The sequence below is a fragment of the Phyllobates terribilis genome, unplaced genomic scaffold, assembly GCF_046119375.1.
Source record: "Phyllobates terribilis strain yellow unplaced genomic scaffold, ASM4611937v1 Scaffold_13__5_contigs__length_258822181, whole genome shotgun sequence".
NCBI lineage: Eukaryota > Metazoa > Chordata > Amphibia > Anura > Dendrobatidae > Phyllobates > Phyllobates terribilis.
This window is the reverse complement of record NW_027362773.1, coordinates 114,626,849-114,640,570: the sequence shown is the minus strand read 5'-3', so window position 1 is coordinate 114,640,570 and position 13,722 is coordinate 114,626,849. Positions and strand designations below refer to the sequence as shown.

The 13,722-nt window shown below is 45.0% G+C and overlaps 1 protein-coding gene across 1 annotated transcript; it reads right to left on the bottom strand.

The window, feature by feature from the left end:
- Positions 1-2,677: 2,677 nt before the first annotated feature.
- Positions 2,678-13,089, bottom strand: TUT1 (terminal uridylyl transferase 1, U6 snRNA-specific). Its single transcript, XM_073658476.1, has 10 exons — positions 12,918-13,089; positions 10,487-10,677; positions 9,456-9,659; positions 7,173-7,287; positions 6,373-6,644; positions 5,740-5,927; positions 5,556-5,665; positions 5,326-5,448; positions 5,155-5,247; positions 2,678-4,014 (listed from the first exon to the last, which is right to left on the bottom strand). Exons 1-10 carry the CDS (start codon positions 13,021-13,023, stop codon positions 2,990-2,992), a joined length of 2,427 nt encoding a protein of 808 aa, XP_073514577.1. The 5' UTR covers positions 13,024-13,089; the 3' UTR covers positions 2,678-2,989.
- Positions 13,090-13,722: the final 633 nt, after the last annotated feature.

Below are 13,722 nucleotides of genomic sequence, written 5' to 3'. Positions count from 1 at the left end.
CCTGTGCAGCTCTTATAGCAATGCTGTATCTCCCGGTGGTCATGTGACGTGACCGCTCCAGCCACTGATTGGTTGCAGCGTTCACTATGTCATCAAAGCAGTCAGAATAATGAAAGGCTGCAGCGATCAAGAAATACACCACCGATGTTAGAAGGAGCGGAAGTCCAGTGATGGTCAAGTCCTTTACAGGGAATGGAAAAAGAGTGGTCTGGTCTGCAGCGAAAAGTCTGTGGTCTCTCTATGTGACTGTGTACACACTATCAGCATTCACTGTTATTGCAAGCAACAGCGGGCGGTCATGTTTGCAATTTTCACTCTTTCGGCCACATTCAGACTAGACGTGTCCAGCCTGGCGCAATACAAGTAAACTGAGAGAAGCCAAGCATGTCTAGTCTGCATGTGACTGCTGGTGTGCAAATCACAACCCTGCGGTGACCTGACCACCTGCACTCACCGGCAATACCAGTGAACCCGACCGTGTGCATTACATCAGGATTCAGAAGGCTAGTCACAGAGCCGTCAGCTTCCATTCATATAGATGTGCCAGCGCGGCTACAGTCGCCGCTCACAGCAGTACAAGCCGCAGCACTTTGATTGACAGCTGGATGTGTAGAGCATCAGTGCCGGGCCATAGTTTCTCCAGGCACTAGAGATGAGCGGATCGATTCAGGAGACGGCAGTCCAAGTCAGTGGTTCCTGATGGCTAGACGGGAGGCCTGCCGATCTCTCACCTCTCTGCCAGCAAAAAGCAAGAGATTCAGTCTCCGATTTTCATTTTCACTCCCTTCTCCAATATATTATTTACAATCTGATCCAAAGTTGATTTTTTTTTCACTCTTGGGAGGGTCTTTCCCTGTAATACAGGCTGAATGTGAGGTCAGTGTGTATTCAGTGTGCGGCTGTTCTCCCCACTCATGTATCCGCACAGCTTCTATCCTGCACTCATTTCCTATGTGCTTTCCTCCTGCTCTGTAGCCTATTTTATCTACCCTCCCTGACACTGTAGATGCTTTCTCCACTCTCTGGGAAAATTCTATGTATAATGTATAACCTCTCCCTGCTGCTATCTCTATCACTGAGAGAAGGGGAAGAAAGACGAGCGCAGTCATAGCTGATGGATTTTTAACATTTCAGCAGGTCCATCAGGTAAAGGATTGCAGACACTGCTGAAGCAAAAAGGTAGAAATGGTGTAAGGAAAACTACTTACCAAGTTGCTTAACTTTGCATTTAAAAAGCAAATGTGCATTATATACTGTATGTATATAAAAAAAATAATCTGTCCGAAGATTGAAAATACACAGTAAGTGACCACAACTAGTCTAGAACCTTTCAGACTCTCACATCACGCGCCGCAGCGTTATCAGGCGTTCCTGTGATCCCCTCCATTGTTGCACAACACGTGATGCCTTTGAGATCGTGTCATTTCCCCTCTCATCTGTAACAATGAGGTACAGTCTGGACCAAGCGTGACACGTATGATATTTTATGGGTCGTTTTCTTTATAAGGCCACAGTCAGTATTTGGTCAGTATTTTTTCTCAGTAGTGGGAGCTGAAACCAGATGAAGAACAATCAGAGAAAAGGTATAATAGAAACAAGTCACCAATTCTGCATTTATCACCCACTCCTGGTTTTGGCTCCCACTCCTGAGAAAAAATACTGACTGAATACTGATAGTGGGGTCGTGCCCTAAGATACATTGTATGCCACCATCTGAACAGTGAGAGTCTTCAGATTTGCAGATTGATGGTAATGGGGCAAAACCCAATGCTCACCCTACAAAGGAGCAAAATGTTCGTCAGGTGAAATGACCTTAACAAAATTATCACTCGACAGCCCAACATCCCGGTGTAAACAGCCCGTGCTGTCGAGAGTGACCGCCTATGCTTGCAGAACCATTAATGATCTTTCTGTGCACATTGTAAGCGTGGTCGACCCGACTACACAGGCTAATAAACGATCGGTTTCGGCCGCAGATTGTATAGTGTAAACTGGCCCTTAAAAAGAGAACCTGTCACCAGGTCAAAAGCGTCAAGGTTTAGCCCTTATTTTATTTCCGCAGCTTTATTTATTTTTTTTTTTTAAAGTCCGCCATATGGTTCCATAGATATGGACCCTTTTATTTAGTGCAATTTTTATCTTTTTCTGTGCAATTTTTCTCTTTTTTATGGTCTTTACAAGGGGGAGTAATTATGCAAGGTAAAAGATCATTTCACCTGACGGCTGCTCATTCGTCAGGTGATTTGGCTCCTGTTTACACAGAATGAGGAAGCGAGCGTCCCTAGGAAAACTTGGACCTGATAATCGTGCAGTGTGAATTCTCCCTAAATAGGTAAAATTTGCAAAGTACTAGCTGGAGAGAATTTAAATTTTATTGTTGCTTAGTTACCAGCCACTGCTGTTGTATAAATATGCTGCTGGTCCCCTGTGTCAATCAAGCAGGAGAGCCCCATCCCCAACACACAAGACAACCCCTTTAAGTGGCAAAAAGAGAAAGCTTTATAAGCAGGTTTTGGTGCATTCCAGATCTGTAATTCATCTTGATTTTTCATGTGTTTTAGGTTTCATTTCTGGGCTCTGAACATGGGCAATTCTCCCATTACATGTACAGTTCTGATATATTCAGGACCACTCCAACTAAAATCAAAAGGCAAAAGAAGACCACCGCAGCCAAATGTAACCAACACTATCGTTTGCTGTATTTCACTGAACTGAAAAGAAATAAAAAGGACAAAATAGAACACAGACTCTTATATAAAACTATGTACATTTCTAAAAAAAAAATACAGTAAACCTTTAAGATAACGAGTGGGAACCCCATGAGAGGCTTTAAAACACCCACCCTCTTGTCCATCTCCTTAACCAGGTCCTCCACGTTGCCGCACTGTCGGGATGGATTCTTACGTTCTCCTTTGGAGTTGGATCCCTGCACGTATCACATTGGCCATGTAGAAATACATTAAGGACAACTCTTCAGCTCAGGGTTTCTTTAGTCTTTACCACTTAGAACCTCTTCCACCATACGAGGCAAAAACGTCTGTAAAAAGTGGAAAAATGTGGCGCTGCAGCCATAATCATCAGAATCGGGGGAGAGACGCAGCTGAGTGTTTCCCTCATCCGCCAGCTGAGTCCTTACAGTCACCTTCATAAGCGGCTTGCTGCCCTCTGTGGTGCCTGCGGACAAGGCCTGGGACACTGCCGTCTCCAGTTTTCTGCCCGGTGCCACTTTCCCCTGCATGCTCCTCCGCACCTTGCGCCTGCCCTCCCACACCTGATGCCAGACGTCGATCTTCATGGTCAGCACACCGGCCTCTGTAACATTTTTAGATGCATTTCCTTTCTCAAAAACGTTTCCCTGTTGGTCGTCGTTGAAACATTCACTCCCATCATCCTCGATCCTCCTCTTTTTTGGGCTGGAGCTCTGTATTTCTTCTGGACATTCCCGTTTTCTCTCGTTTTTGCCTTTTATCTCAGCAGCTTGATCATCAATGATGAGCTTTTCCACGCGGGGCACCTCATGGTCACGTTCATCGCCGCTTTTCACGCTCGCACCATCCTTCCCCCGGTCCAGTTTACAGCTGCACAGTAACACCTCTACTAAAACAGTCTTCACGGCAAAGGCTACGTCCTCCAACGTGGCCTGTCCGGTGCGCATTGAGATGTCGGTCCTCTCCGCCTTGTCCCCTTCAGAAGACGAAAGCTGGATTAATAAGGTTATGCCCCAGGGACGAGACTTCGATCGTAGCTGGTATAAAGGAGTGCGGCAAGTCTTGGCAGCCGCCGAACACTTCACGGAGAAGTGACGAGCTATCCGGGAGCTGACGTTACCGCAGACATTGTGATTCAACTCAAACGGATCCTGAACATTAAAGGAGCCCAGACGGAAACCTTCAGTCCAGACTGGGGGAGACGAGGGAATGGGGATGGGGATAAGGAGTCCATCACGGGGGCAGAGAACGGATGAATGCAAGTCCAGAGAAGAAAAATAAGAGAAAAACTCGGAAAGGAGACAGCCTGCAAAAAAATAAATAAAAAAAGACCCAAGATTATTTGGAATAATATATATTTCTAGCGCTCACTAATATTACTTTTGGTATTTATAAGAAGTTGGTCACTACTTTTTTATTGATGGCCAACTATAGTTTGGACAGAGCTTATGGCCGCATCCACGATCTTCCGGACGTGGCCCCACCGATCTAATATTGATGACCGATCCTAAGAATGGGCCATCGATAAAAAATTATATATTATATACGGCAGAATGAATAAAACCTGAGCTATGTCGAAAGAAAAATAATCTAAAAAGTAAAACACATTATATATATTTTCATCATAGGTCGATAAGGAATCTATAAACGCTGGGTCACCATGGATGCGAGGGGCTTGTTGAAATCCCCCGTAACCACCGTCTCGGTCCTCTGATTTACAGGACATGGAATGGTATCAGTCAAAACTACAATTCATCCCATTAAAAAACAAGTAGCTGGTAGGTAAATAGCCAAATTAATATTTCACCTAAATGGTCAGACACCAAAATATATATATTATAGTGAATAAAATATAACTTTTATTAGTAAATATATTAAAACTGTAGATAGCATATAATAAAACATATAAAATAGACGACGACACGTGTTTTGCCGATATTTGTCCTTAGATGAAGCCGACACATATCGGCGAAACACGTGCCATCTATTTTATTATATGCCAGTTAGAGTTTTAATAAATTTACCAACAAAAGTTATATTTTAGTCACATATCTTTTCCATTAAAAAACAAGTCCTCATACGGCTATGACGACTGATAAATAAAAAAAGGCTTTTGGAAAAGGGAAGGAAAAAAAAACAAAAAAAAAAAAAAAAAAAGATACTGTGACCCGTCTGCTTCGACTGGGTGATGTTCGTATGGGCCAATATAAGTCACAGTAACATATCTCTCTGCAACCTACGATGGCCCCAACACATCGGGTTGGAAGAAGAAGTCCACGATCGGACTTCAAGGCTTTAATGGAGATTAATTTGTTTCTCTACATCTAAAATCTTGATGGTCCCACAGCCACAAAAATCAGTATGCAAGTGCAATAATGAGTGTGATGACCTGTAGAAGTTGTATATTGACCTGCCTACGGTTTGGGGGATGTTAATATTGACTCACTCAGGCTCTGCTGGTTTTCACTAGCTGGGAAGCGAGTGCTGTCAGAGCCAAAGGAGCAGTCCCAGCCATCAATCATGTGCGAGGTGTCGTCCACTGCAAGGAACAAAATGGCGTCAGCAACAACAGATCTACCGGCCACGGCGTACGCAGAAAACGGTTTCGAATACTCACCAGCGATGTCCCTCAGACGGCTGAGACTAGGAATCACCGGGGGGCTCCTCGTTTGTAAGAAGAAAATAACGAGCAGCGTCAATGCATAGTTATTCAGCAGTGGTCCTCCCCCTACTGGGTTACCTGACAGACAAAACGAGAGAGAAGCAAGAGTCACATAAGCAAATTTAAACGTGTGATCTTATAAATGGATCAGGTTTTGTCATCCATTCCTCATGGTGTCCGCTCACCTGCAAGCTGCTGCACCCGGGCCCAGTACCGCACGGTGTACACAAGCTGTGGCACCCGGGGGTCTAGATCAGAACAGAGGCGCAAGTATGAAGAATTACGTAACGCGAGCCTGGGTGAGGAGAGGAAAGATATAGTGAATAATACTGATAAAGGGTTAAGTCAGGGCATTAATGCGTGTCTTACCTGTTGTTTAGGGTGATATCGCCCCTCAAACCAGAAGTCTTGTGCTGAAAACGTATAACGGGTCGTCGTGCAGAGGGAACACTCTGAACCCCGTGGACCCCGGGGACACACTGCCTTAACACTCTCCCAACCACATCCAGGACCTCCTCATGGGAAAGTCCTTGCAAGGACAGGCCAGGCGTGATATTCTGCAAGGCAAACATGCACCTAGTTAAAGAGAAGCTGGCACCAGGTTATGGTGCCCTCTCGATTTATCCAAGATGATCTGCTCACTTCTGGTTACATCAAATGTATTTTAGGAGCAGTTGCACTTTTTTTTTTTTAACAGTTTGATGTGTCAGAGACCGTTTTGATGAGAGGGTCCAGATTTAGAAACCCCACTAAAACAGAAGGGCAGAAATCTTCAGCTGAGTACGGTCTTTCCATGGAGACTAAAGACAGACTTAAAGGGGTTGTCTGGTCCCAAGATATTGATGACCTACCTTTAGGACACCTGCCAGCCCTACCAATCATCTGCTATGGGTTCCGGTAGTCACCGGATGTAATCACGTTGAGAGGAGATGCAATTTGCAGCTCAATTCAATAGTTTCATATTGTTGTCATTGTCCTCTAAGGCTGCAGACAACGTCTCACCTCATCGTCATCGGTGTCTTCTGTAACTTGCATGACCAGCTCTTCATCTTTCTTGTGAGATTTGTCTTCCTCCAGTTCTTCTTTATCATCAACATCATTTTCTTCATCTAAATCATTCCCTATATCCTCCATCTTTACTTCCACACCTTCATCTTCTCTTTTCACATCCTCTTCATTCCTATTATTCTCGCCAAGTTCCAAATGCAGATCCAAGTCGCAGCCGGTGATTTCAAAGCCGTTTACAGAGGATCCAAAAGGGAGAAGCTGACAACCTAGTAACAGAGATAAGCAACAAAATAAGGGTCCGATTACACTGTCAGATCCCTGCCGATAAACAACCGCCTGTGCCTATATAAAAGCAGATCAGCGGGTATTTACTAGGCCAATCACAATTCTATGAACGTAGAATGATCGTTAACCTGATATTTTTTCTTACAGAAAGATCATATTATCTGCAGCAAGTCGATGACGATTTTTAAGGTGCCATTAAAATTCATTGGACCAGTTGAACGGGAATTTTTACTAGTCTGTCGGGTGTTTGCCAGCCTGTTTAACAGGCTGGATATGCGGGAACGAGAGCTAACGAACAATTGTGTCCCGATTATTAGCCATTCTAAATGGGTCCTAAGCCAAAGTCAAAATACACATTTAAAGAGATTGATCAAAAATGATAAAAGGCATTGCCCACCACAGTTACTACTGAAGCTTTGACATTGGCTTCCACTTTCTTTTCCTTTGCATCTGCTTTGATAGACCGATTCTCCTTCTATTATCTGTTGTTACACGGCCACATTACTGACCTGGGAAGAACTCTGTAAATGTTTCTCGAAGGAGAGAAAGCAGCAGTTCCCGGATGCGGCTCTCGTGATGAGACGGAGAGCAGAGCGACACAAGGTTTTTCATTTGATCTTCTACCTTGAAGAGATAACAAAGACATTTTCTATTTAATCAGTACAGTAAACATGGATGCCAGACTGTCAGCCCAAATAAAGCCCCCGTCTCACATAGCGAGATCGCTGCTGTGTCACGGTTTTGGTGACGCAACTTCGACCTCACCAGCGATGTCGCTATGTGTGACGCTTTGCAGCGATCAGGCCCCTGCTGTGAGGTCGCTGATCGCTGCAAAGTGTCCTGGACCATTTTTTGGTCGTTGCCCTCCCGCTGGTCAGCACACATCACTGTGTGTGACCAGCGGGAGCAGCGATCAGGCTGGTAACCATGGTAAACATCGTGTTACTAGGGGCACACGTGCCCCTAGTAACCCGTTGTTTACCATGGTTACGAGCCTGCTAAAGTGAGCGGTAACCTCCCGCTCACTGTAGCAGAGTGGTAACCATGGTAAACAACGGGTTACTAGGTGCGCGTGTGCCCCTAGTAACCCGATGTCTACCATGGTTACCAGCCTGCTCCTGCTTCAGCAGGCTGGTAACCAGGAGCAGGACATCGTGGAAAGATTCTTTCCACGATGTCGCTGCTCCCCTGATCGTTGGTGAGCCTGCCTGTTTGACAGCTCACCAGCGTCCACATAGCGACGCAGCAACGATCCCTGACAGGTGGTATCGTTGTCGGGATCGCTGCAGCGTCGCTAAGTGTGACGGGGCCTTTAGACATTTAAAAAAAGGCAAACACTGAAGTCTTAAAAGGTTGATGAAAAAGGTAAGAACTTTATTAGTGCAAAATTACACATAAAATCTACAAATACAGGAAGTAAATGGCATGTGTGAGAGGGTGGAGAGGGGAATGGCAGCACAGGCGCAAGAAAATGGAGCCCAAATGGCAATTATTATATAAATGTATATTAATATAGGACACAACAAGGGGGAAAAAGAAAATGACAGAAAAAGATGATTAATTGTCAACCAGTGCTGTGGAGCTCCGTGTTGCCCCATTACCTAGTGGTATAGCACAAAAAGCATAATCGCCTAATGCATGGTGATTATTCCATAATGTCAAGCAAAACACCAATGCGTCCCCAGTAAATCAAAAACATTTTTTTTGCCATATGGTTATACCTCAGAAGATGAGATTGCGCCCAGACAGGTGGTAAGTAAGGCAAGTGCCTCTTCACTCCCGACGCGTGTTTCGCGAGGAACAAGTCCAGCTTTCTCAAAAAACGTTTTTGATTTACTAGGGACGCATTGGTGTTTTGCTTGACATTATGGAGTAGTCACCATGCATTAGGCGATTATACTTTTTGTGCTATACCACAAGATAATGGGGCAACATGGAGCTGAACAGCACTGGTTGACAATTAATCATCTTTTTCTGTCATTTTCTTTATTTTCCCCCTTGTTGTGTCCTATATTAATATACATTTATATAATAATTGCCATTTGGGCTCCATTTTCTTGTGCCCGTGCTGCCATTCCCCTCTCCACCTTCTCACACATGCCATTTCCTTCCTATATTTGTAGATTTTATGTGTAATTTTGCACTAATAAAGTTCTTACCTTTTTCATCAACCTTTTAAGACTTCAGTGTTTGCCTTTTTTTCCATGTTTTTTGAAGTGGTTGTTTTCAGTGACATTCATCTGTCACTTGCGGCAGATGTTTTTTCACTGACTATGTATTTGAGATTTGTGGTTCAAATAAGACATTTAGTAGATCATTTTAGTTTGTTTTGCTATCTAAATTATATGTAGTTTTTTAAAAAGTATACATTTTCCCAAAGGATTGGTGATAACCTATGGATCGGTGCGGGTCCCACTGTTTGGCAGAACGAAGAACTTTTATTCCTATTGGAATGGACCGGCGGTGCACATGATCCATTTACTCCTTACTGGGCTACGCTTTACTCAGCTTCATACAGAGAACTAATAGAGCGGAAGTTGGGGCAGATCCCAGTGGCTGGACCCCCACCGATCAAACTTGTTTTAAGAGGAAACACCCTTTAAAGTAACACCACCCTTTCAACTATGCCAGTTCTTTTCGTTTATTACATAAGATCTAGCCCAGAGGTCAGCAACCTGCTATTAAATACAGCTATTGTGAAACTACAACTCAGTGCATGCTGGGAGTTGTAGTTCTACAGCAGCTGAAGTGCTGACCATTGATCTAGTTTTTTTTCCCCCTTTAACACTTACATCAGTACAGTGTATGAGTTGTTTGCCAAGTGTTTTTGGATCGGGGGGTTGCAGACTCCGGTGGTTCGCTCCTTTCTTGTTTTTAAACTCTTTCTTTTCACGTGGTTTTACTTTCAGGTGACGTCCTTCCAGTGTAATGTCAGCCCGAGAAAGGGCGAGGCTCACGCCGTCCTGATTCTCAAACTCTACAATGGCGTAAAGGCCCTAAAGAGGAGTAGGCAAGGTTAAAAAAGGCACAATACGGGCTTACCAAATCAACAGGCCCCAATGATTTAATGGGGTCTTGTCAAAAGTTTCCGTCCTTGTTGGCATGAATACTGCTGTACCCCAACGCCTAGGTCAACTTCTACTAAGTATTTATCCAGGGAAGCAATCTGCATCCAACTAGAAATGTTAGGTGCTGCATACACTTGCTAAAAGATAATTAAACATCTCCGCACTCCTATCTTTAATGTCACCAGACTTCTTAGCTTTTGTGTTTCAATTCTTAAGTTTTATAAGATGTTTGCTGTCAGTGAATGTAAGGCTGGAAATCCGTGCAGGCCACAAACTTCTGTCAGTTAAGGGTTAGTACTATGTCTACTTTTGCTCCTCGGCCCTTATACAAAATATGTCCTTGCTCCACATCTCCAGATCCACCTGGTTCATAGTACTGGTCTCCAGCTACATGGAGGGAGTTGTCAAAGTAGAAATGCAACCTCTGTAATGCCAAATGCTGCCTAAAAAAGACCTAATACTACGTGCCCGCGTGGTCCCGCACCAGCTGAAAGTTACTGTGAGAGTTACCTCTGGCCGTAACTCCATCAGCATAGGCACATTGCTTATATTAGGGGAGAAGCATCAACTGAGTGAGGGTGCTGCTTTTACTCTCCGGGCAAAAGGTACGTTTTCGAGTAGACGTCCCACCACCACCACATTTGGAGAATCTAAGGCTCAAAAGATCTGACATTCCGGCCAGGTTGTCTCTGACGTTCATCAGCACCCCAAAGATATAAAAAAATATATGAAAGCAAGGTGAAGGAAGTTCTCACCCGATCTTTGTCCATCACAATATTCTTTACCGAGGATATTCTTTCAAAGACTTCTTTAATTTGCTCCTCGGAGGAGCTTTTTGAGAAGCCGCTGACAAACACACTACGCTCCTGCTGCTGCTGGCGCTTCTCTCGCTCCTCGCACAACCCTTTATGGCGCCGTCCCTGCAGGTGATCGGCAAGGCTTGGACCTGTGCGACAGACTCATTAAATACTGAAATCCAACATGGTCGAATCCTTAACAGGAAAGCAGACAAAGCACGCTACAGTATGTTACCACAGGCGAGATATTATATACTGAATACGTCAGGTTAGGGCGACTGGAGCAGCCTTAGGAGCTGAGCCTGCTCCACACAGGGTAGGTGCCGGCTGTGTAATACATTGAGTTTTGCCTATAAGGCTGTTTGCCCACTATGCGTCTTTTAAGCGTTTCCGCTGCGGCAATTCCGCCGCAGAAATGCTTAAAAAACGCTTGGTAGAAGGTCTGCAATGTACCCCAATGATAATCCGCATGTGCTAAGCACATGCTGCGGAAATTTCCGCTGCGGATTATCACTGCGGAAAAATCCGCAGCACTACCAATTATTTTGCGTAATCGCGGCGTTTTCGCCGCCATTGACTTGCATTGAATCGCTTAATATCCGCATGACTACACGCACACAGCACATGCGGATATTATATGATTCAATGTGTGGATGGTACCCGGGTCTGGAGAAGAGGAGACTCTCCTCCAGACCCGGGTACCATAGTACCTGTATAAAAAAAAAAAAAAAAAAAAAAAGAATTAAAATAAAAAAATATAAATTATACTCACCTTCCGATGGCTCCTGGTCTCCATAGTGATGCGTCCTGGCTCCCCGGCAGCTCGCGAAGGTCTAAAAGGACCTGCCACGACGTCATTTAGTCATTTGACGGGTCACTCGACCGCTGACGTCTGCGGTCGCGTGACCTCTCACATGACCAAATGACGTCATGGAAGGTCCTTTTAGACCACCGCGAGCCGCCCAACACACCGGAGGAGACCGGGGGCCATCGGAAGGTGAGTATAATATTTTTATTTTTTTACCATTCTTTCGGTCACACTATATAAATCCATGCCAGTTGCATGGATTTATATAGTGTGACCAAGTTGTCAAGCACTTTCCAAGTGATGCTAAAATCGTTTGGAAAGCGGTTGACAACTCGCATGTGAAATCGCATTATCAAAACGCTTCACTTCTGCTTGTCCCTGGCAGAAAAAACGCATGTAAAATCCACATGCGTTTTTACTGCCAGGGAGATGCAGAAACGCTCAGGAAAAATCCGGAGCATTTCTGCATCGTGGGCACTTAGCCTAACAGTGACAATTGCTGGTGTTTAACCCAGGAATATTTTATTTATTTTGGGCCTAAAAACTAACAGGCATGTAGTTGCTAACAGAGGCAAGTACCTGCCGTTTATACTCATCTACCGCTCCAGCCGGCGATTCAACTGCTCCACATCAACAGAGCCGCTCCTCTTCTTCCAGGCTGCTCTGTCGATGGAGCGTGACTGCTGATGTTATGCAAATTGACAGCTGGCTCCCTGCAGTTTGACAGTTGGCTCCCTGCTGCCTATCAGTATGATGTTGGCAGTCATACCCCATCAACAGAACGGAAGAGAAGCCGCTGTTCTGTTTACATTATCTCACCGGAAGGAGCAGTCTGTGCCGGCAGATGTCAAGAAGTCAGTTAGCAACTACGTTCTTAGGCCTGTAGTATATAAAGTTAAATAGTCATGGACGATCCCTTTAAATGCTGCTGTCTATTGCTGACACAGACATTTAAGTTAAGTCATCCTTGTGGCGCTTCTGTTCTGATGCCCACTGGCTCCCTTGTGATCGCGGGGTCCTGATAGGATACCTGCCGAAGACCCCCGCCACTGCCATCTTGCGGCTCCTTTTTAGCCTGGCCATCGGCTTGGTTCATCAAAGACTGTGATTTGTTCTATATAATGCAACACTTCAGTATTAACAAATGAGAATAGCCCAGACAATACAGATATTAAAAAAAAAAAAAAGGAATGAAATAATCTTCAGCGTTTTATTTTAAAAATTAGAAAATATTATCCGTATAGAAAGTGCTGCAGAAAGATCACGGCATTAACCAACAGGTATACTTGTCTTTAACCACTATCATACTCCAGTATATAGTACAAGCGAGGACACAAGTCTCCTAAGGGGACAAAAAAAATAAATAAAAAGTTATGGGATTTAGGGCTCTCAAGGGCTGAAACACCAACAGTTCGGGGTCCCCTGCTTTCATTTAGAGGGCACAGAGCCTCTACAGGTGAAGGACCCCTCTAACTGTGGTTTGTACATAAGGCAGTCGGATATGATGACCTCTATATACCGTGTGCGCGGGCACCAACACGGACACAACAAGCTGCAGGAGCCCAGCATGGCGTCACTTACGGTTCGGGATGCTGACACCACACAAAAGGCACCGGAAAGCGCCTCTGTCCTTGCACTGCACGTCTGCAGGGATCTCGCCGCCGCCATCGTTTTCCACAGCCGCCATGGTGCCTGGCGCACAGTGATGACGTAACCAGAGCGGCGGACAGATGACTTCCGGGGAGGGCGCGTCTTGATGACGTCATGAATATTAATGAAGCTAGGGTTAAAGGGGCGGAACAGCGGCAGTCTCTCGCCTGACACAGGAGGGGAGCGCACATTAGTGGCTGTTCGACCGGATCCAGGCCCGGTGATGGCAGCTCTGGAGGACATAATGCAGCCCTGCCCTAAACTGCAGCTCATCCACTTCCAGGGCCTCCATGCTGTGACCCCAAATATAATTCTGTATTTGGATTAAAGAGTACATTTTTATGCAGATTTTTTTTTGTTTGTTAAATATGGTAATGGAATTGATTAATCTGCAAATAAATTGACCCTTAAAGGGGTTGTCCTGGTAAAACGCATCACCCGTCCTGTAGATCAGTGACAACGTACCGATCGGTGGCGGTCCGACCATCAGGACCACATTACAAAATGGAGCGCACAGAGCACAGCGCCCCCTAGGAAATGAGTGGAGCTGCGGTCGCACATGCGCACTCCTGTTCCATGTTACCAGGGATAAAAGTGCATTATTCTGCCAATCAGCAGTCAGACCAGCACCCATGAACAAGCCCTGTAGATGGGTGATGAAGGTGGCGTCTGGTGAAAACACGTCAGGTTCGTTGTTAGGACAGATCCGTGCACCAACATGGAGTCTGCACAGCAT

What these genes read in the sequence shown, in the direction of transcription:
- TUT1 (XM_073658476.1), bottom strand. Translation starts at nt 13,023, where the DNA reads ATGGCGGCTGTGGAAAACGATGGCGGCGGCGAGATCCCTGCAGACGTG. An exon ending in GATATCACCCTAAACAACAG is followed by an intron (nt 5,666 to 5,739) that starts GTAAGACACGCA and finishes CTCCTCACCCAG; the next exon opens with GCTCGCGTTACGTAATTCTT. An exon ending in CCGTCTGAGGGACATCGCTG is followed by an intron (nt 5,248 to 5,325) that starts GTGAGTATTCGA and finishes TGTTCCTTGCAG; the next exon opens with TGGACGACACCTCGCACATG.